Genomic DNA, 22,401 nt, shown 5'->3' on the forward strand with positions numbered 1-22,401 from the left:
GTATTAAGTTCATAGTAAAAGAAGGTTTACACCAACGCTCCAGATAATGCCATGAGGTACTATCATATAGCGCGAGAATTTAAAATGATAGTTTTAAAAAGCGATGAATGAATAAATGAAACATGGTAATTCCATCTTTACATAATATAATAATCAACTTATTTACTTATTATTATGTATCACCAAAATTATAATAATAAAATAAAATTACATATCAATTTTATACTGAGTTATAGTATCCTTGCTGGGAAATTTAGTTCTCAGAATAAACATGCTATTTACTTCAGATGTATTTTCAAGAGTTTCTAAATATCCAAACCAGTATATTACGAGACCTGGACCAAATCTATTCCAATAACAAATTAGTTGTTCTTTTAGATATCCTAAATGATTCTCTTCATCACCAAATAATGCTTTGCTTTCAATCCAATTAACAACAAATCCATCAATAGCAATGGGTACATCTAATTTAAAGTCAGGAGTTTTGTCATAACCTCTTAGCCTAAGTATGCTTTCATCTGAAAATGTTATATTCATGGCTTTTAACTCTTGTTCTAATCGTAGTTCATACTCTAGTCCAATAGACCTGAAATGTAATAATTTATAGTTAAATGGTATCATGGGACAGTTTTATCTTAATTTTTAAAGACTTACTGTTTTATTATATCAGCATATGGTCCATATTGGTTATCGTGCATAATACCCTATAATTAAAGACATGTTTGTTTTAGTCAAAAATAAAAGCTAAAGGTACAATTCCACCAAATAGCGTGCATGAATAGAAATGCTAAATTAAATCATTTTGATAATATATATCTGAAATAACAGAACCTGAAGATTTTGAATCTGAGATTTTTTTGTTTTCACATATGTATTAAGCCAAAATAATCTTCCAGTTTCATATTACCGCAGTAGAGTCACAATTGAAACTCATGTGTGTATTTTTATAATCATGGTGACTGGAATCGCATAGAATACTATTAAGTTTCTATTGATTTAATAAATTTCATGTGTTCATTCATTTTTTTGGTAATATATTCTTATTCATTAAAAAAATCCCTTGACCTAAGTGCGCACACAATTAAATGTTTTTCTTGGCACAGTTCAGCACACTGGTGGATTCCTTCCTTAAAGGAAATGTATTACATTGTTACAAAGATAAGTTGAATTCTAGATTTTTATACCACTTGGAAACGTGTCAAATGAGGCCCTATCTCTTACCAGAAAAATGAATTTACATTAAATTAATCTAGTTTTAGGAAACTAAAACATTTACTTTCTTAGTACAGTATTTGGTAAATAAACCTACTTCTGTGAACTTTCTAGAAGGATAGAACTCTACTCAGTGCTACTCCTATCCAGAAAGTTCTTGAATATGGTTCACAATTATTTGGGCTGAATAGTGATCAGTTAACTCAGTGTTGAGTGTTGTTCTGAGAGATAATCTTTAAGAGAAAGTAGTAGTAGTAGTGTGGACTCAAAATTACAAACTTAGACGCTTAACATCCTCACTGACTAAGCCAGCCCAGCTCCTTCCAAAAGCTCAGAAAGTTCCTAGTGTTCCTAAGTACTTCACAAGCTAAAATTTTAAAATAAACCCTTGAAGAGATCTACTGTGTTTTCTATCTGATTTAATTACTATCTATAAGATTTCTTAATATGAAACTATATAATAAATTTATAATAATCAAAATACATATTAACATTGTCAATGACTTACCAAAAACACTTGATAAGCTAAATCTTTATTTTCAATAATTGTCGAATCTTTTAAACATTTTTTTACCATTGTTGAGTCTGTATGTACATTTTGTAACAGCGATCTGATAAAAAGAGCAGGACTAATACCTTGACTATCAGCCAATCTGTAACAAGTTCAAAGTCAATTAAAGTGTTGAAACACTATTTAATTTCTAGTCCAAAAACATCTGCATACTGTATGATAACTTCGCTTTTGTCTTCTTTCTTGATTAAATTTTCATATAAATCATAATATCTACTGGAAATAACAGGTGATTTTCTATAACTTAATTTCATAGATCTCTGTACCAACATGGAAATTATACTTCCAATGGTTGTAGATGGTATGCTGGAATAACAGGGTAATAATTAATTTTACTTTGTTGATTGTAATTGCATGTGAATGTCATAACATACTCTTTATATTTTTTTCTAATCATATTTTCTGCCTTTCGACTAAAAGATGTAAGTTTGTTAAAATCATCAACAATCGCCAAATACAATTTGTATGGCATAGGTTTGCTTTCAATTTGTGATAACATGTTATATATTGAAATTAATATCGGCTGGATGACAAATGGAATCGTTTAAAGCTGACAGATTATTGCAAATGCCATGGGGAACCACTTGAGAGATCGATTTATTGACAAACGCAGATATTTAAAGTACTATAAATAACACACAAAACATTAAAATATCAAAACTTGTAAACATTTTACAAACACAGACTATACTATCAGAAACCAGCTACACTTGACGTATGTGCTACCGATCACATTACTTCAGCTCACGCTTAGTCACGTGACTGAAATCAAAGCTATAACAATCTTTATATAGTTAGATGGTTGAGAATGAAATCTAATTATCTCTTTTTTCATATAACTAAGGGTTAATTAGTATAGTCACGTAGTAAGCGCGCGCGTATTTTTATCATGAAGGAGTAGAGTTACGCATTAAGAAAGCTTAAATCAAATGGAACCAATCATTTTAAAATCCAAAAGTTGAATCGTATAAGCAAATAATTAAATGTTAGTTAGTGGGGACTTTTAGAGGACACCTAAGAAAGATAAGTGCTTGATCCGAGTTTTTATTTTATTTATATTTGTGACATAAACGCAAAACATTCTAATATTGGCGACCAGTGTGGGACTCTCATCCCTGAGGTTCAATCTCCGGCTGTGTACCAATGGACTTGCTTTATATATGCGCATTTATGATTCGCTCGAACGCTGAAGGAAAACGTTGCGAGGAAACCAACCGAAGATCTTAGACCCAAAAAACTGCGTGCGTCAGGCACAGGAGGCTCATTACCTACCTGCTGAGTAGATTACAAATTATTATGAAACAGGCATTGGCCAACTTGGGCCTTTGCCCCCAAATTTAGGTTAAACCAAGACGACCAGGGGATTTTGCGGGGGTACGTTTATTTCGGGGGATTTTATACGAGGTACTATTATCATGATTTTGTTTTCTTTAAAAAATGGCTCAATTTATATTAAGTCTCGAACCCAACCAATTAACTAAACAAAATGTAAACTCCAAGCGGGGCTATAACTCAAGAAGCATACTCCAAAATGGAAATAATAGCGACCTTAGCTATTAGTCGATATTTAGGATTATTAAGACTACATTCTGTAGAAAATCACTGTTTCAACCGCGGCTGCAAAGGCATCCGTGGCAATATGATCTTAGTAATTCATGATTCTTTAACTAATTAGTAAATAAAATACCTCGTCTAATCGTCACTACACCATAATTATAATATTTAAAATCTTTCTGTTAATTTTTCTTGCACTATTTACCAAAATTATAATCAGCAATATCCAAATATCATTATTGCAATAACGATTTGAATAATATCGACTTTCGCTTTATTGATCTGAATGATATTTTTTTTTATAAAATAGGGGGCAAACGGGCAGGAGGCTCACCTGATGTTAAGTGATACCGCCGCCCATGGACACTCTCAATGCCAGAGGGCTCGCGAGTGCGTTGCCGGCCTTTTAAGAATTTGTACGCTCTTTTCTTGAAGGACCCTAAGTCGAATTGGTTCGGAAATACTTCAGTGGGTAGCTTGTTCCACATAGCGGTGCTGCGCGGCAAAAATTGCCTTAAAAACGCTCAGTCGTTGAACGGCGGGCGTCGAGGTGTTACGGGTGGAATTTTGTATTCTGCCTCGATGTCCCATGATGAAACTCAGCTGCAGGTATTAATCCGAACAACTCCTCTAAACACTCTCCATGGTAAATGCGGTAGAAGATGCAGAGTGACCCCACATCTCTACGCAACGTCAAAGGATCGAGCCGCTCGGAGAGGGATTGGTCATCGACGATTCGAACCGCTCTTCGTTGGATACGGTCAAGTGGGTGGAGCTGGTACTGGGGAGCCCCCGCCCAGAGGTGAGAACAGTATTCCATGTGGGGCCGTATTTGCGCTTTACAGAGTTGCAAGCAGCGGCCCGGAGTGAAATACCGTCTCGCCTTGCCGAGCACACCAAGCTTTTAGGAGGCTAATTTTTAATTTTAAATTTAAGGCTAAGCACGTTGCCAGAATGTGATTTCCGGCATTGAATAATCACACCGCGAAATCGTCGGTGGTGATCCCCCTTGGTCATCCGAGTCGAGTTGGACGCGAAGAGACAGCCCAAGAGGTCGGCCTTCTCCTTCGCAGTGTGGGCGAGCGAGTCATCCTCCCTGTGCAGCGGTGGAATGGATGGCTGACAAAAATTCCCTCGCTCGCTCTATCCCGAGTAGAAACAATTACTAGCGTGATTGATTTAAATGATCTCTCATCAGCACAGATCGTAGACAACGAGTTACAACACTTGTTTCGTAGCAATAACTGTTCTTTAGACCTGGTTTAGGCTCTGGTAAGACAGTTATTTGTGATATGTCATGCTCAACACCAAGACCTTACTTGACTCCTCAATTTCGACGGCAAGCTTTCGACTGCTTGCACGGATTGAGTCATCCAGGCAACCGTTAGACTGGTCTCTGAGAGGTTTGTTTGGCCTGGCATTAAAAAGGACAGCAGTTTATGGACTCGGAGCTGCCTCCCATGTCAACGCGTGTCAAAGGTTACTCGACATACCCGGGCTCCTGTTTGTGATTTTGTTCCTCCATCAAATCGATTCAGCCATATCCACATCGACCTCATAGGCCCATTACCAATGTGTCACGAGTTTAGGTATTGCCTTACTGCTATTGATCGCTTCACACGGTGGCCGGAAGTCATGCCACTTCGAGATATTAAAGCTGACACTGTGGCAAATGCTTTTGTTTACGGTTGGATCTCACGGTTTGGTTGTCCTGAGAAGATAACAACTGATTACACGCAAACAGTTCGAAGCATACCTCTTTAAGGAATAGTCACAGCAAGGATTTACAGACGACTTCACATGTCTTTCTTCGCCAGGACGCTGTACGAAAGTCACTGCAAGCACCGTAGTTGGCCCTTGCAAAGTGATAAAGCGAGGAGATAAAACCTTTGTTATTGAATTTAACGGTAAAGTAACTGTTTCAGTGGACAGAGTCAAGCCCGCATTCATACTTTCATCACCAGATCCCGTCTTAAATCCAGCCGTGGTGGAAGATCGCTGTACTCGCAGCGGGTGTCGCGTTCGTTTCCCGGATTATTTTCGACCGTAACGGTCTCCGGGGGGGCTGATGTGGCGACCAAATAATACTACTCCTTTTTACCACCGCGTCGGTGATTTTACCGCTATGTGTGACGACACGGGCGCGGTGGGTGGAGCCTGCAGCCAGTGGCAGCGCGACCAGCGGACAGTGCAATTCGAACTATCTAATGCGAAACCTGTGCGCGCGAATTACGAATTTCCCTTAGTAACTTATAATTAATTTATTCTTGTTTAAACTTTTATTTTCTCTTGCTGTGTTATCAATTCTTTTCGTTATTTCTTCTGTTTTCTTCGGTGTATACTTTTAACCTAATATACATACTAAATTCTCGAAGAAGTTTCCTTTGTTTCACTACTGCCTAGCACTATTATTATATGGTGCTGGCGTCACGCGCACATATAGACTAAACTTAGTCCAATTTAACCCCAAGAAGACACAACTTCGCGTTTTCCGCGAAAAAAACACTCTTTGTCGCTACTCCTCTTTTCGAAGATACTCTTCTTAAAGCCACAGCCAGCATCGGAATACTTGGCGTTGACATATCGAATGACGTTCAGTTTCGCGGTCATTTGGAAGGAAAGGCTAAATGAGCCTCCAAAAAGCTTGGTGTGCTCAGCAAGGCGAGACGGTACTTCACTCCGGGCCACCGCTTGCAACTCTATTAAGCGCAAATACGGTGGGACCGTACATGGAATACTGTTCTCACCTCTGGGCGGGGGCTCCCCTGTACCAGCTCCTTCTACTAGACCGTATTCAACAAAGAATCGCGGCGGAAAAGCGGTTCGAATCGTCGATGACCAATCCCTCTCCTAGCGGTGATCCTTTGGCGTTGCGTAGAGACGTGGGGTCACTCTGCATCTTCTACCTCATTTACCTGAGTTTCATCATCGGACGTCGAGGCAGAATACAAAATTCCACCCGTATCACCTCGTTGTCCGCCGTTCGACTGAGCGTTTGTCAAGGCAATTTTTGCCACCAGCTGCCCACTGAAATATTTCCGAACCAATTCGACTTAGGTTCCTTCAAGAAAAGAGCGTACCAATTTTTAAAAGGCACACTTGCGAGCCCTCCGACATTGAGAGTGTCGTTGTGGGCGGCGTTATCACTTAACATCAGGTGAGCCAAGCCGTACGTTCGCCTAAGCAGTCCGAGCTAAGATGTAAAGGCCCTAAAGGCCAACAGCGAGTTTCCTCAAAAAAAAATCGGTTGTCTGTAACGTCGGTTTACTGACGATAGTTGAACGTGACAACGTATTAAGAAAATACTGATGGAATGGTAGCTTTTTCATAAAAAAAAATATTTTATTTGTTTGATAGATATTTTGTATGGATATAGAGAAGTCGGTAAATACTAAACTACTAAAGTAGGTAATAAATAGGGAATCACAATTAAATTGATCAAGTTACATTTATTTGTACGCATAAATACAATTATGTAATTTTTTTTTCATCGCTCACTCAAGTAGGAGAGAGACAGATGTCGAACACTGCCGAACGCGGAGGCCGATTGTGCCTCTTTGTCGCTCGTTCCGCGCTCTCGCTTGCACTTCAAGCCTTAAATGGAACGCCTCAGAGGGAGGTAACGCCGCATGAGTCATGATTTTTCGAGCGTGCAGCCGGCTCCATCGAATTATAAGACGTTGTCACATCAAAATAGTATTATAATTGTTTTTTGTATTTGTTATCTGAGCAATTGTACATTTATGATTTACTTCTGCCTTATCTGTGGACAGTGGACACAAGATATACAGTTTACAGTATACCATCCAGGAAAATTGAAAATGTTAGATAATATTGTTTTTTAAGAAATGTATTGAGGATATAAAAAATAATATAATTTTGTAATATAACAATTTTATTTATTATACGGAAAAAGAAAGGAATATTAACTGGATCTTTTGTTAAATACAACCATGGTTGTTGGAGCTTTTCCTATAGCAAAATTATCTGTGCTATTAATAAAGCAAATTAGCAAGCCTATTGCAAATATATGTAAAGAAAGGGCTAAAAATAGTCCGTTTTTTAGAACTTATGTATGCATGCCTCCAGCTCAATGTAAGTAGCTGTAGTAAATTTTTTTTATATTAAAACTATCCTTGTACAGTCAGGTCTCAACATTATTGAATATTTTAAATTTTTAGTTTACAATTGGTGTGAAGTGAAGGCTAAAATGTGGATCCTGAATCTTGGTAAACCAGTTAATATACCAGTTCTCAGTCAAGACATGGCTATTGAGCTTGGTGCCAACCTTCTTGGAGAAACAGTCATCTTTGTTATTGGTGCTGGCCTATTAATAGTTGAATATAATCGGTAAGGTTTTTCATTCATACACATAACATAAATAAAAAAATGAAGATAAATTATTAAATTTGCCTTGACAGACAAAGTAAAAAAGAGGCATCCAAAGAAGCTAAAAGAGAAGCAGAAATGAAACATATTACTGGTACAATAACTGATCTTTATTTTACTGTTCAACAACAACAAACACAACTTAGAGAGATGGAGAGACTAATTCATGACCTTGGTAAGTTATAAGGATTAAATGATTTCTTCTATTGTTTTATACATTTCATTACCAGTTTATTATATTTCTAGACAACAAACCAAGAAACCCAAGTAGTAACAACCCTTCTGGAAAGACACCACCAAAATCTGAGACACCTAAACCAACAGAAATTGTCACAATTCCACCATCTAATTTTGAAAGTCACTCAATGGATCATCAAAAAAGTTACTCTAGCACTCCATACCCAAACAATGGAATTATCTTAAAGTCTTTAAACTATATACAAATGGATGTCTTGAATTCTCTTTTTGTTCAGTTGAATACATGTGAGCAACAAGTCAAACCAAAGGATAGCAAAAATAGTTATACAAGAGAGCGAGCTGTACTCTCAGAAGCTCTTTACAATTTAGAAAATAATTTTAGGAGTTTATTTTAAAAGTATATGTTCAGCAATGGTTTTATAGGATAACTCTTCTATATTAAATAAGGAAGAATGTATGTATAGTAAATGTATAAAAAAACTTCTTAGATTATGTGATAAAAGGAATACTTTGCATTTTTTACAAAATAAGTCAATTGACATATTTGAAAGAATGGAAAAAAACTCTAAGCTTATTTAATATCTTAACTAGTCTTGGTATTGAGGTTACCTTTATTATTTAAAATGTAGTAAAGGAATGTTGAATTTTTTTAGAAATACACTAGATTTTAAGCTTTACTTCAAGTATTATATTAATAGATTTGAAATTGTTAAATTACAGTATATAAAACTTAACAAATTAGATTCTACAACATGAAGGTGAATGTTCTTTAATTTTAAGGATCTAAAAAGAAAATAAATATTAAAAACAATTTTCTGTTTATGGATTTTATTGCTCGAGCCATTCGTTCATATATTTACAGTCTTGTGGGGTAATAAGTCCTGTGGAGGAACATTTGTGAATCAAGGGGCAGATGCCACATGGTACTTGCACTAGACCTGGTGGTGGTATTAGTGATTCAATAGCCCTATACACTCTACTGCCATCAGGATACACAGTGCTTTCAGCTTTTCCATCATAAATCAAAGTGTTTAAAATTGTAACAACATCTTCAACTTCAAGTTTTACCTGAAATATTGTCAATTTCATAATAAGTATAGATATTAAGGTGTTACAATAAGAACAAAGTGCAACTTTTATTATTTTAGTTACGTTTAAAAAACTACTAACTTTACTTATTCCTAAATCTGTGATATATTTCTGTACTTCAATAGCTGTTGCATATGATTGAGTTCGACCCACAATAGGCCCTCTAGGATTATTTTTTATTTTATCCGCTCTCTGATGAAGGAATCGTAAACATTGCCTATTAAGGATATCAACAAATTCTGATTCAAAGTCTTGGTCTTGATACCAAGCTCCCCCTGAAATTGATCTGTCTGGTTCTAAGTTGTAAAGCATATAAACTTTCTTTTTTGAAGCCTGAAACACCTTATGATTAAGTACATTCTCATATAAAAGTAACTTAACCTTATTACAATTTTAAACTTACATTAACACATTTAACAGCTTTTATTAGTTTTTTGCTTTCTAAATTCTTTAATATTTTTGTAAGCTGTGGATTGGTAAGGTTAGATTGATTTCTTATTTCTCTAATCCAAATTCCTTTATTAGCAGCTTCTTCTATCAAATTATATACAACCTTTTCTTCATTATCCGCTCCTTTTACTACTTGCTTTGAAAGCTGGTTTTTTATCCTAAATCACAATTAAGTTTACTAATAAAATACTAAAATCTATGTAGTAACAGCAATTGCAAAAGTACCTACTTATAAATGAGCGCACCATCCTGTTTATAGATATCTAAATAACCTTGTTGTAACAATTTATTTATTGCTCCAACAAGTTCTGCAGACGGTAAGTCTGGAACTTCGGCTGCCATGTCTGTAGCTGATATACCTTTTGAATTTTTTTTAACAGCATTAAGAATCTGTTCAGATACATCATCTGTTTTGTTTTCACTCATATCTTGAAATATGTATACGTTTAAAACCAATTTTATTATACAATGCTAAGTTAGAGAGTCAAAGAAAATAGACTTTATTAATTTGTTTTGAAATTATTTTTCAGGCTCACATCAAATGTCAAAGTCAAAATCATTTATTTATATAGGTAATACAATGTACACTTATGAACGTCAAAAAGAAACACCTACATATTATTTACTGTCAGTTCTCAAATCAAACGCATGGGAGAGAAGAACTGTAATAAACTCTCCGCTACTCTTTTTAATCGTCAAGCTTTTTGTTTTACACAATGTTTGGAAGGAGCCATGAATTTCACCAAGTTCTAGTACAAGAATTCATAAGAAATGAATAGTTAATTAATCATATTAAATTTAATAGAAAAACAAAGTTTTGTCCATCAGCGGAAGGCATTGTTAAATAGGAGCACACACATTCTCGTGGGAATAACAGAGAGAGCAAAATAGAGAGTTCGGCTTGACAAATTTTCATACAAATTTAGATTTTGACTTTCTACATACACTACTACATCAGGAGTAAGCCCCTGGTAACGCGACCTTTAAGCCAAAGTTTTTCACTACTCCTAATTCATAATGGTATTAGATGAAGATGAAGCAGTCCACCGCCTACAGAATGTTTATAAATAGATATCAATTTAAAAAATGATACAGTTATACTTATGATTTAAAAATACAAGTAGTATAAAATAGCTGTTATTTGGAGTATTATATATTTTATAATTTCAGTTATAGACAGCCTTGGAGTTTAAATTTGGTTTAGTTTGTTGGTTCGAGTTAAATACGAGTCTTAAAATAAATAATGTAGAGCTGTGTATATAGTTTTTAAAAATAATTTAACAATAATTGTAGGAGGTAATAATAGTTTTAATAATTGTAGCAGGTAATTTATTGAAATAAACCATATACATATACATACCTCCTAAAAACCAACCAAGAGCTACTGCACTTAAGAAGAGTTCAAAATAACAGTTTAACTATTAAAATAAAAAATTAAAATTATTCATGAAATTTAAGAAATTAATAGGTACATTAGTTAAAATAAAGCACATATCGAGTTAAATATTTATAGCATTATTGTATAATAGATACTGTAATAATTATCTGGGTCCATTTTTTATCTATCAAACTATCTATTATTGTGAATGAAAAAAAATATAACACAACGTAGGAATATAAAGAATATAAATAAATATTTCTTTTAAGAATGCGACGATAACAAACGACTCGGTGAAAGTCTCAATAAAGTTGCTGAAAATCGCCACAGAGGCATTTTTCATCGTGATATTAATGTATACCCAAAGCAAACTATTAACAGGGCTATTAAAGGATGTGCAAAAATGTAAGACAGGCGTGTAAAATGGATATTTGGTTATAATACTAGTTACTATTGTGGATAAGGATTTTAGCAAGTAATTCCATATGAATATTATACCCAGTATAAATTGTGTACCTATCCATGACGTCGTGTCGCGATTCAAAAAATAAAAAAAACTTCACCACTCCTAAAAGGATTTATATGAGTTTAATAGTAGCTCACGCTTTAACACATGTCCATTTTCATATACATTCGTTTGGCGTTAGTGGGCCACGCTTGACTCAAAGTAACTTTGTCTCAAGTTCCTGTATTTAATGTATGTATAATCTTTAATCTTTGATGTCCAAATATGACGTATTTAATCAAAAGTATATGCTGTGGTTATCTATTTATTTATCGTTTTACTAAAAGATCTAACATCCTATAAACCTATTTATAATTACATAAAAAATACAATTTAAACAATTTAAATGAAGAAATTTAGTGAAGTGAAGTGTAGTGACTCCAAAGTAATTAACATTTTCCAAATAATTTATGACTTAAAAGTCTATGGTACCAGGTCATAAAATTAAAAAAAAAACTTTATTCATAACATATAGATATATAATTCGTTTAGTTCTATAATCTAAGATTTTCAATTTTCATTTGCGCTGATCATGACTAGTTATGTGTTTCAAACAAAGTACTATTAGATATTAAATCGTTAAAAGCTTCATACATGATAATGAACACAACAATCCTTTACAGTATATTCTTTGTTATGAAGTTGTCATAACTTTGTAGTTGACTTTACAATATGAGAAAACATTATACAAAACTATTTTTGTTCTTGTGTTTGTGTTGTATAATCTTGTTTTTTTATGCAACAAATTTATCTAAGTATTCTTTAACTGCATATAAGAATAATGCAACTCTCCCCTCAAATTATAGGTATATTAAAATTCGATGCACAACTTATTTTAGATTTCAGTTATTTCATCGAATAATTCACAAGTATGTTTTGTTCCAGGGATAATGTCTATTATATTACAAAGAATGTTAATAGAGTTGTAATATCATTTGTTGTTTGTGATTCAAGGTTCAATGAATCATTAAATTTAATTAAATCAAGTCTACTTTTCTCAAGTTCACCCTTACACTTTATAATATTTGCTGATGACAAGTTAAGAAATAACTTTAGCATAACTTTAAACAAATGGAAGAAAATACTTGGTGATAACTTAAATTTTGAGATTCAGAGGATAGTGTTTCCAGAGGAACACAAAGAGGAATGGATGAATTTATTTAGCAAATGTGCAGCTCAAAGATTGTTTATACCTGTTAGTTTTTTTTATCTAAATATAACATTATATTTTTAAATGCTAGCTTATAGTAACTTCAATTGTTTTAATTTTGTTTTAGAAACTCATCCCACATGTAGACGCTATGCTGTATGTGGACACAGATACTATATTTCTTGGTCCCCCTGAACAGTTGTGGGATTTGTTTTCACAGTTCAATGCAACTCAGATATCTGCTATGTCACTGGAAGATGATAATCCAAATGTATCATGGTATCCTCGGTTTGCAAAACACCCGTTTTATGGAAAATATGGTAATATATATAACAATGCATTGTAAAATTGTGTAAAAATTTCATTTTATTAATTGATTATTGATAAATAGCTTTTGTGATTAAACTTTCAACCACAATTATGATCTTAGGTGTAAAAATTGTTTTGTCATATAAAATATATGGAAGTTATGCTAAAATAAGCTATGCAAATATTTGTGCAATAGATAGCATACATGATGATTTTTTTAAGGTCTTAACTCTGGAGTTATGCTAATGAATTTGACAAGAATGCGAGAATTTGCATGGGTTGATTATGTGACTCCGATTATGTTGAAATATAAGCTTTACATTCCTTGGGGTGATCAGGTACAGTGCTCTTCAGAACATATTAGACTTTAAGTTGCAATATTGGTGAAATAATAAATTAGTTTGCAAATCTGTTTTGTGTTTGTCAGTTCATGCTCAACCACAACAACACAGATTTGATTGGATTTAAGTTCATTATCAACAGTAATAAATACCCCTTGTTTCATTAAAATCTGATAACAAAAAAAGATTATGAATTTTTAATGATAATTATTTATTATCTCTTTCCTAAAACTGGATAGCAATATGTACATGTAAATTAAAATTAATTTGCAGAGAATGCCAAAGAAACATAACTTCATAGTTAATCAATGAAAAACTTTATATATTATATTGTTTTTTTTCTTCAGGATATTATTAATATAATATTTCACTATCACGAAGAGGCAGTTTATCTTTTGTCATGTAGATATAACTACCGGACCGATCAGTGTATGTATGGTGATGCCTGTGCTGATGCCACAGATAGGGGAGTGTTCATATTACATGGCAGTCGGAGAGCATTCCATAACCATAAGCAGCCTGCTTTTGAGGTAATCATATGAACATTATGAAATAAAGAATTGTTATTGATACAAAATGATTTTTGAATATATTTTTTAATGGCATTGCTAAATTGACATGAAGTGTGAAAGGGATGGATACATGTAAGCATAAGACACACAATAGTACCGACACCATTCAATAATTGGGGACAGAGCAAGTGGATAATGATGATTGTGGATGATTGGCCACTGAATTGACGATTGCAACTACTAGCGCTATTGACTTTACCTAACCGTAATATATAATTTATGTAGTCATAATGTACAAAACACATTAATTTTGTACATATTACATTTCATACTAGTCATAACATGTATCTTGCAGGCTATATATAGAGCAATGGATGAATATAAGGTTGGGGGTGATCCCAGCGAGGTTTTGAACAATATGGAAAAATATCTAGACGCGGCGCAAGAGTCGAATTGTGGAAACCAAAAAAACGGTTTGTTAAAATTGCCCAGACGGATATTGAATAATATGTACGTAAAACCTAACAGATAAGTATTAATTATGCTTTTTATATATATATTGTGATATAAATAAACAAGGCATTTAATCCATATTACCCCATACCGCCAAAAACTATATTTTAATACAATATAACAATACGAATGACTGAATCTAACAAAAAAAGTATTATTATTATATTCCCTTGTTGACAGACGCATACGATAACGAATCTTATGAAAAAGTAATTTACGATTGAGTAAGATGAAATGTCAGATGTTATCCCTTCTTAGTATTCCAAGTTTCGGTTCTTTTTATTTCATTTGGAGAATTTTGACGTAGTTTATTGTTACCAGTTGATTTACACCATCAAACTGCGGCTTTATTTGGTAATCTGGCTTCGACTGTTTTCGTTTTGAGAATGAATTGTAACATTAAACAGTAAATTTTAATATCAATATTCATAAGTATCGTGCACACGCGAAACAATATTTTATTGCTGTTTATTGGTTACTTGACGTAGGTAATTATAACAAAACAAAGTTAATTCCTTTGTGTACAATAATCAATTGTTATTTTAATTATGATTTTTAATATCTTAGATTTGGAAGTTTAATTGAAATTAATATAAATCTGTTTAAAACATAAACCATTGTTATATTTTTTGCCTTTTAAACTATGTCTAAGATATTGTGTTTATGTTTATTAGTTTCCCAGTTATCTATCAATATCGCGTGTTGCGTGTTGTACCCTCAAGAATGTAAGTAGGTGCTCTTATTTCACCATGCCTACTGCTGATAGAAGACAAATCTTTGTTTTTTTTATTTGTTTTATTAATAACTTTAGATATCACGTGGAACATGGTGTAATGGTTGCAGCTACTTACAAACGTTGTGTGAGATAAAAAAACTTGGCGATTAAAAAGAGTGGCGGAGAGTTCATTGCCAGTTCTTCTCTTCCGTTCTACGCCCTTGGTTTAAGAACTGATAGTAAATGTAAAATTAGAAGCATTTAATATGTATGTCTTTATTGACGTTTATAAGTGTACATTATGTTACCTAAATAAATGAATGATCTTGAATTGGAATATCTTTTTACAAATGCATAAATGTTACTAGGTCAAATAGTAAAATAGTATTATTTGTTCCAGAAGTGTAAGTTTTTAATTTATTACAATTATATTATATGTTATAAAGGTTGCCTTTATTAATCCCTAGTTTTAGTTGTAAATGTACGTTTTATTATAAATAGAAGTATTTTAATCTGCCTCATTAAAAACATGAAATTATTTTGTTTACTCATTGTATTTTATTATACTAATAAACGATTGATATAATTATTGTTTCATTTTGAACATATTTGTACGGTCCTAAATCTACATAAACAGTGTAAACTCTTTATAACGAATTTAAAGGGACCGACATTTTTTTCGTTATAAAGAGTTTTCGTTATATGCAGAAAAGGGAAAAAAGGCCAAATTTAACCAATTACAATAATTTCTAATTTTATTACTATCAGTAGATAAATTGTTCTAAACACATATATTCTGTTAAATTTGCCTGACGTGTTTTCCTACGCCAATATTTGTTGTAAGCTTATCATTAGCTTAAAATTATAAAAGTAATTACACTTAAGTATGTTGTTGGTGTCTAAATATGAAAATATTTTTTCGTAATAGAGACTGGCTGTTGCGTTTTAAACAGTGAAATAATGTATGGATTTTGTGATAAACCAAACAAATTTAACTCATTTTACGTTATAGAGAAGTTTCCTTATAACGAATAACGTTATAAAGGGTCAGAGGGAGTACAAGTCAAAAAATTTTTTATATAAATTTTTTATTTAACTCATTGTAATTGTATTTTTGACTTTATCGTTATCAACGGAATCTCCAATTGGTTAACTTATTTTTTTAACAGTTCACGTCCGTAATAAAATTAATAGTAAAATAAAAAATAAAATTCGAGGTGTTCTAACTAGTTTTAATGCGCGGATTCCTTTAAATTGCTCAATCGTTGTGCACCTGTATTCAGAAACGGTTGCGTCTCGTTAAAATGAAACCTCTTATCATTTTCTGTGTCCTATTATTGGCATCCTCTATATCTAGTGAAACACCGGCTGCACAGTGTGTCGGTAAGAATTCAATTTAAATAAAAAAAATATCGGTTTCAGTATGGGCATAATGTGCTATGTCCTATTACGGTCTAAAATTACAAGAACATTTAATGAATATTTGTTATTATAACTTTGAATAAAATATTAATCAACGAATAAACATATTTTTATTGGTTCTCAGCTAAAAATAAAATCATTCATATCTCTCTTAGTTCACATTTAACAAAAATATTGATTTAGGAAATGTAATATTTATGTTTTAGTTGGATGTGATCACATCATTTAATAACGACGTTTAAAGATTTTTAAATATTGATTTTAAACCGACCTATCCTGTCGCTTTTACTCTGGACCTCCAAAGCTTAATCAGATTTTACTTAGGAAAAAGGTTTTTCGACCTATAAGAATTTGTTAGTTTTTGAACTTTTACAAGGAATTCTTGGAAATAAATGTAAGCGTAAAGTGAATTGTAATATTATTTTTATTTATTTTTATATATGTAATGATACCTCACCAAAGTGGGTCATTCTTTTGGATGCTGTAGTTAGGTGTGGTGATATGGCCTCCGTATCTGAATAATTGAGGTCCTAGTTAAATGAATGCGTTTAACTCGGACGATTCGGTTTAGATTCTACAAGTGTTTATTGGGTTCGGTAATTGGGCCTTGTAGTATACTTAGTAGCAAAGACTAATGTATGCATCTTACAAACATAAAGAGCTGCAACTGGTGGTTACTTTGAAATACAAATTATTTTTTAACAATATTACAGGTCAAGAGTTCGACAACTTGCAAGAAAGAATTCAAATCACACCGTGTGGTAAATCTCGATGCAAACTTACAAAGGGCTCCGTTACCACCGTAACATTTAAGTTTAAACCAAGTAAGTGATTCAATCAATATTAAGTTAACTTGTAAGGTTCGGCACAATGTACTTTGACTATCAGGTGCCTAATTATTTATACATAGCAATACCACATTTGTACAAACTGCACCTAACGAGGCTGTAACTGTATGTAAAATTACTTTTTTATAAAAGCAAAATTTATGGACTCAACGTGGATCCTACCTCATATCGTAAAAAAACGAGAGTAGAGCAATATGATATTAATAAAGATCGAATAAATTTATTATTAATATTAGGAAGAAGGCTTGATCAGCTACATCCCGAGTTTATTCATTAAATAAACTTAATGCTAACGCAGTAGAATTACTCTTTGCTTAAATATTGTATATTTGAAAGAAAACACTTTTTTTACAGGATTGAAGCTATGTATTATTATAAACTTATAATTATTTACCATAATTTTAAAAAATTCCAACGTTTCGCGTGCTTTACAGCGTGCGTGACCACGTAAATTTATAATAATACATAGCTTCAATCCGGTAAATCAGTGTTTTTTTTCAATGTGTAAAAGCTATGTTAACAAAAGACAATACTATTGTATATTTACTGAATTTTATTTCGATAACACCTAATTTCCATGAAAAGCCTTTTAAAATAACACCGTCATCATCAAGGCGGTCAGTTTAACTGACTTACGGCTAGTTTCAATAACCTATCTAAATTTACTGTTTACATAAGTTTACTATTTTAACTATATTGAACCGTTAAAGGATTATAAACAAAACCATAAGAATAGAGGCCTGTTTCATGGCTGATTATAAACTCAGCTTATGGCCTGTCCACATAGAACCTTACTATAGTTGACATTTCTATCTTCTGTTTGCTAAATAAACTTGTATTGATATAATCGTAAAACCTTTCAGAAACTGTCGTGAAGTCGCTTACAAACGATGTTTACGCGGACATCGCAGGGTTGCCCTTACCGTTCCTCGGGGTGACCGGCTCCGATGCCTGTCCTAACGTGAAGAAGGCTGAAGACGGTTCCCCTGCACCGTGCCCACTTCAACCGGACCAAGAGTATGTCTACACAAATATTTTCCCGATCGAATCCTACTATCCGCAAGTCAACCTTCGCGTCCATTGGGCTCTTCATGATGGTAAACGTGATGTTATTTGTTTCGAAGTTCCCGCAGTCATATCACCAGGTAAAAAAAAGGCTTAACTTAATTGATGGCGAGATTTTGTTTTGTTTGTTTACCATATTATCTTACGAAAACTAAGTATTTAGGAGCATAATAAAGAATTTTGTTAGCACAATATTGATTGTTTATAATTCCAATGTGACATCAATTTAACTATTTATTACTTTCCAATGATTATTGCGAATATTTACTTATATGACCTAATACAAAATTATTCATGTTTATAAAGTTTTCTTTTGAGACATCTGTGTCTAATAAATTGCATTATAAAATATTAGATAATTTTATATTTTCGGCACAGGTTATACGAGGGTGGGACATTTGTAAGATTATATTTTGGATATAATTAAAAAAAATACATTTTTTACCAGTCAATTTTCAAATGTTATTTAAAATTTGTCCAAAAAGCTAGCATTTTTTGTCATGGAATCTACTTTTTTAATACTTTGATATAGTACATCAGTTTAAATAATTAAGCACCTATTGATAGGTGATGCGCTTTTGGGTGATGAGAGAACTACGTGGAGAAATAGTCTGAAGTGCGAATACCCTTTTACACAACACAATGAAAATAAACTTAATTGTATAAGAATTGCAATTTCTTTATTGAACTAAAAACAAGTACAAAATCTACAGTTCAAAAGATTAAGTTCTAAAGTTAATCGAACTGCTGAACTGCGTTTCTTATTAAGAATTCCTAGAATTCCACAGCCGATCATATCCGATTAGCTCACTTCTTAGAGACTATTTTAACAGGCGTTTCGAAACAAATAATTTCGCTCTTAGGACTCATTAGGGCCCAGTGAACTTTGACCTCTATATTGGGGTAGAAGTCGAGAATGGGAAATGTGTCTTTATACGTGTATTTTACTCCGGCTTTGAGTGGACATGGCGCCTTCTGTCCGTCCGCTGTTGATATCTTGTCGCAAACACTGTTCCCATCCACGCCTACGAACGGTAAAGACACACCGAACACGTCAGCTACCACATGGTTATTTAACTCGGCAACGTCCTCGTCTGAAACATAAAAATCGTATTAAGAAAACTGAAACTTATTAGAACACGCAAGAATGGTATAGTAAATATGTATAGATAATAAATGTTATTTTAGTGAAGAAACATTAATTAAATTCTTCAATACGTTACTGAGTAAATTGAAGAATTCATTTGTCCGGTTAATAACAAACAGATAATTGAGTTAAAAAATTCCAAACCAATAATATTTAGATTAATAAGTACTTATACATATAAAAATTGAACACGCGATATTTATATCTATTAAGAGGCTGAATAAAGCCCTACAAGTTGTACATGATAAAAATGTATACTAACTGGGAGTGAAAGTAATAGTAATGTGCTGATCTGTTCCCTTTTTCAATTTACAAGGCGATTTTTTGCATGGCGATAGTTGCACGTTTTCCTTCAGATTTTCTGTGTTTTTACCTGAAAGTAATGTCCAAATATATAATTTATCAAATTCATATTTTCATTTTATAATCATATCATTCCGATATCAACCTAAAAAACATTTATTTCTCTTTTTTTCGTTATCAATTGTTGTATCAATAACTAAACTAGTATATATGTAGTTTATTGAATTCCCAAACGTTATTCATGCGTAATCATAATTACTTAATAATTGATTTGATTAATTTGAATTAAAAAAAAATAATTATGATTTAAATATCAATAATGAGTGATGTTTTAAAATAAGGACATTATATTGCCATTAAAATGCTAGATGTTTAAAAAAATGCAATGTGTCTGCGATTAACTTAGGTCTCTGGGTTTAACTACGATAATTTAGATGACCACATAACCATATTTTGTTTTATAAAGTTTATTATTATAAAACTTTCGGCCGTATGTATCTTAGACAAAAATGACGTTATGTGCATTACGCTCCTTTTGTGCTCGTATATAATAACTTCAAAATCAATGCTTCTGTATTGCTTCGTTATGTATCGGTATAACCATTGAACGTTATAAAATATATTTTTTGAGTATATAAATAATGCTCTGTAGCAAGGAAAATCCCTTGCTTACTATATGAATATATTATATTGTGCATTTTTTGTCGCAGTTAGTATTTCTATACGAAGCGTTTTACGACGCAAAGGTCAACGAATTACGTAAGCGGTCAATTGTGACACGTTTGAAACTATAATATACCTAGATAGATGACTATTTACTTCATAATTATACACAGGTATCTTTATCTAAACCTATAAAAAATAGCAGTCCTTGAAAAAACCCACTACGCTGCTCTGTTCATTGTGAATAACTGTAAGGAATATTGTAGATAAACTAAAATGCTAAAAGTAGGTCTATTTTTACTTTTCACAGCAAACTTGTGTAATAGCTAAATGAGACGCTGACTTCTAAACATTGTTAAAGACCACGGATACGGATTTACGGATATAATGTTGGATAGAACATAATATAATATACTGTAAAGTAACTAAGGATTAGTTGATTTTTGAGTAATTACTCAAGTTGTAATTGGAGCGGGTTTGAATTCTTTTAATTAAAACTTAACTATACAAGGTAGTAAGACCACATTGGTCTTTAAATATGCATGTTTATAATGCGACGAGGTAACTACCGGTTACTGTCATGGTCCATGATCATCGCAGATCTTTAATTACATTCAGATCACTTCTGAATGTAATTAAAGATCTAGATATAGACAGCGCAGCTGAGTAGTTGAGCTATAAACTTAATCATACAGCAAAAATTGCTTATTAGTCATAAAGTGTTATATTTGCCACACGCCAAAATTGCATTGGCTTCAATGAGAGCTTCTTCGCTAGTGTTCCTCTATGCTACTGTCTGATCGTGATGTTCCTGGTTGAGGTGTTTAGAGAGCATAGAATATTTAAAAAAAAATTCTTACCAATGGTAGAATTCTAAAACGAATAAGTTGTAGAAGCGCAAAAAATAAATATAATCCTGCCTTCAATCAAATCTTTTTTGTCATGATGTTTAACGTCCTTGTCAGTTTTTGTTGGCGCAAAAAGAAAACAATCGGAATTTATGAAATCGCAAAATCGCAATAACGTAGTCGATTCCAAAAGTCTTTGACCTTCAGAAATGATTTTAGAAGATCTATATTGTTTGCACATAATAAATTAACGCATGAGTACTTCGTATGACTTATATATATGATGACTTATGTATATTAATACACAGAAAAAAAAGAATATTAAAACAATATCGTCGAATGTAGCCGGTTTACCTTATATTTCAATATGCACTTTTCACTTAGACAGACGAAGGAGAGGAGTGGTGAACCTTTAACATTAACCAAAGCTAAATAAAACTTTAAATGTGTTCATATATATTACGCGATACCTGTCCTTGGTATTTTATTAAAACAAACCTATATACCTATATAATATTTGAATCAGTTGCATAAATATTTCTTTTAATAGACTTTGAGTGAATCTTTGTTAACGTTCAATTAGAAACATTTTTGTCGCAAGAAGTCTGTGTAAAATTAATAGAAATACTTTCTATAAACTTACAAGAAAAGCTAACACCTCCACGACCTTACGTTTTGTGCGAAGAAAGTAATATGAGAAGAAAGCAGGTCGAGTTAATTGAAAACTGATACATACCAGGACATTGTAAAACATCAGTGGCAGCGGACAACGCCAGCAAGCAGCACACGACTACACTCTTTGAAAACATGTTTATGTCTGGCAACTGGTAACTGGCGGTAACCAAGAGCAAGACAGCAACATAACTTGAAAAACACTTGACGCTTTTATGGTCGAATGTTTTGCTCCTAGTAGTAATTACTAGTGACTGAATAACGTCTATTTAGAGCGTGATAGTGATTAGATATCTACCTATTGATTTATTTTGTTATAAGTATAAAACTACGAAACGAAATAACTTATAGCTATGACCGTAAGTCAATCTAATTCGCCCAATTTAGACCCTACCTCGCCCACGTCCAGTGACGCCACTGTTTGACGACCACACCTTTTTCCAAGGAGTAAAAAACACTGTGACCTATACTATATACTATACTACCTTTAGTCTGTCAAACTGTTATTGATTTGAAAATCTAAATAAATGTTTTATCCAGAGGTTAG

The 22,401-nt window shown here is 32.8% G+C and overlaps 6 protein-coding genes across 6 annotated transcripts; 3 read left to right on the plus strand and 3 right to left on the minus strand.

The window, feature by feature from the left end:
* Positions 1-149: 149 nt before the first annotated feature.
* On the minus strand, positions 150-2,640 carry LOC123716747 (CDAN1-interacting nuclease 1). Its single transcript, XM_045672633.1, has 5 exons — positions 2,158-2,640; positions 1,937-2,089; positions 1,721-1,865; positions 655-704; positions 150-586 (listed from the first exon to the last, which is right to left on the minus strand). Exons 1-5 carry the CDS (start codon positions 2,280-2,282, stop codon positions 208-210), a joined length of 852 nt encoding a protein of 283 aa, XP_045528589.1. The 5' UTR covers positions 2,283-2,640; the 3' UTR covers positions 150-207.
* Positions 2,641-7,034: 4,394 nt separating this feature from the next.
* Positions 7,035-8,668, plus strand: LOC123716155 (optic atrophy 3 protein homolog). Its single transcript, XM_045671745.1, has 4 exons — positions 7,035-7,432; positions 7,519-7,687; positions 7,759-7,901; positions 7,973-8,668. The coding sequence occupies exons 1-4, from the start codon at positions 7,291-7,293 to the stop codon at positions 8,317-8,319; spliced, it is 801 nt and encodes a 266-aa protein (XP_045527701.1). The 5' UTR covers positions 7,035-7,290; the 3' UTR covers positions 8,320-8,668.
* Positions 8,669-8,741: 73 nt separating this feature from the next.
* LOC123716178 (probable DNA-directed RNA polymerase III subunit RPC6) lies at positions 8,742-9,989 on the minus strand. Its single transcript, XM_045671785.1, has 4 exons — positions 9,693-9,989; positions 9,417-9,621; positions 9,095-9,346; positions 8,742-8,992 (listed from the first exon to the last, which is right to left on the minus strand). The coding sequence occupies exons 1-4, from the start codon at positions 9,887-9,889 to the stop codon at positions 8,753-8,755; spliced, it is 894 nt and encodes a 297-aa protein (XP_045527741.1). The 5' UTR covers positions 9,890-9,989; the 3' UTR covers positions 8,742-8,752.
* A 1,831-nt stretch (positions 9,990-11,820) lies between these two features.
* On the plus strand, positions 11,821-15,031 carry LOC123716603 (glucoside xylosyltransferase 1). The gene is made up of 6 exons (XM_045672429.1): positions 11,821-12,152; positions 12,232-12,541; positions 12,624-12,816; positions 13,028-13,143; positions 13,494-13,676; positions 14,014-15,031. The coding sequence occupies exons 1-6, from the start codon at positions 12,019-12,021 to the stop codon at positions 14,188-14,190; spliced, it is 1,113 nt and encodes a 370-aa protein (XP_045528385.1). The 5' UTR covers positions 11,821-12,018; the 3' UTR covers positions 14,191-15,031.
* Positions 15,032-16,140: 1,109 nt separating this feature from the next.
* Positions 16,141-18,415, plus strand: LOC123716425 (NPC intracellular cholesterol transporter 2-like). Its single transcript, XM_045672168.1, has 3 exons — positions 16,141-16,269; positions 17,022-17,132; positions 18,020-18,415. Exons 1-3 carry the CDS (start codon positions 16,191-16,193, stop codon positions 18,316-18,318), a joined length of 489 nt encoding a protein of 162 aa, XP_045528124.1. The 5' UTR covers positions 16,141-16,190; the 3' UTR covers positions 18,319-18,415.
* A 464-nt stretch (positions 18,416-18,879) lies between these two features.
* LOC123716424 (NPC intracellular cholesterol transporter 2-like) lies at positions 18,880-22,135 on the minus strand. The gene is made up of 3 exons (XM_045672167.1): positions 21,919-22,135; positions 19,631-19,741; positions 18,880-19,315 (listed from the first exon to the last, which is right to left on the minus strand). The coding sequence occupies exons 1-3, from the start codon at positions 21,989-21,991 to the stop codon at positions 19,029-19,031; spliced, it is 471 nt and encodes a 156-aa protein (XP_045528123.1). The 5' UTR covers positions 21,992-22,135; the 3' UTR covers positions 18,880-19,028.
* Positions 22,136-22,401: the final 266 nt, after the last annotated feature.

The sequence above is a fragment of the Pieris brassicae genome, chromosome 11 (genome assembly GCF_905147105.1).
Source record: "Pieris brassicae chromosome 11, ilPieBrab1.1, whole genome shotgun sequence".
In the NCBI taxonomy this organism is placed as follows: Eukaryota; Metazoa; Arthropoda; class Insecta; order Lepidoptera; family Pieridae; genus Pieris; species Pieris brassicae.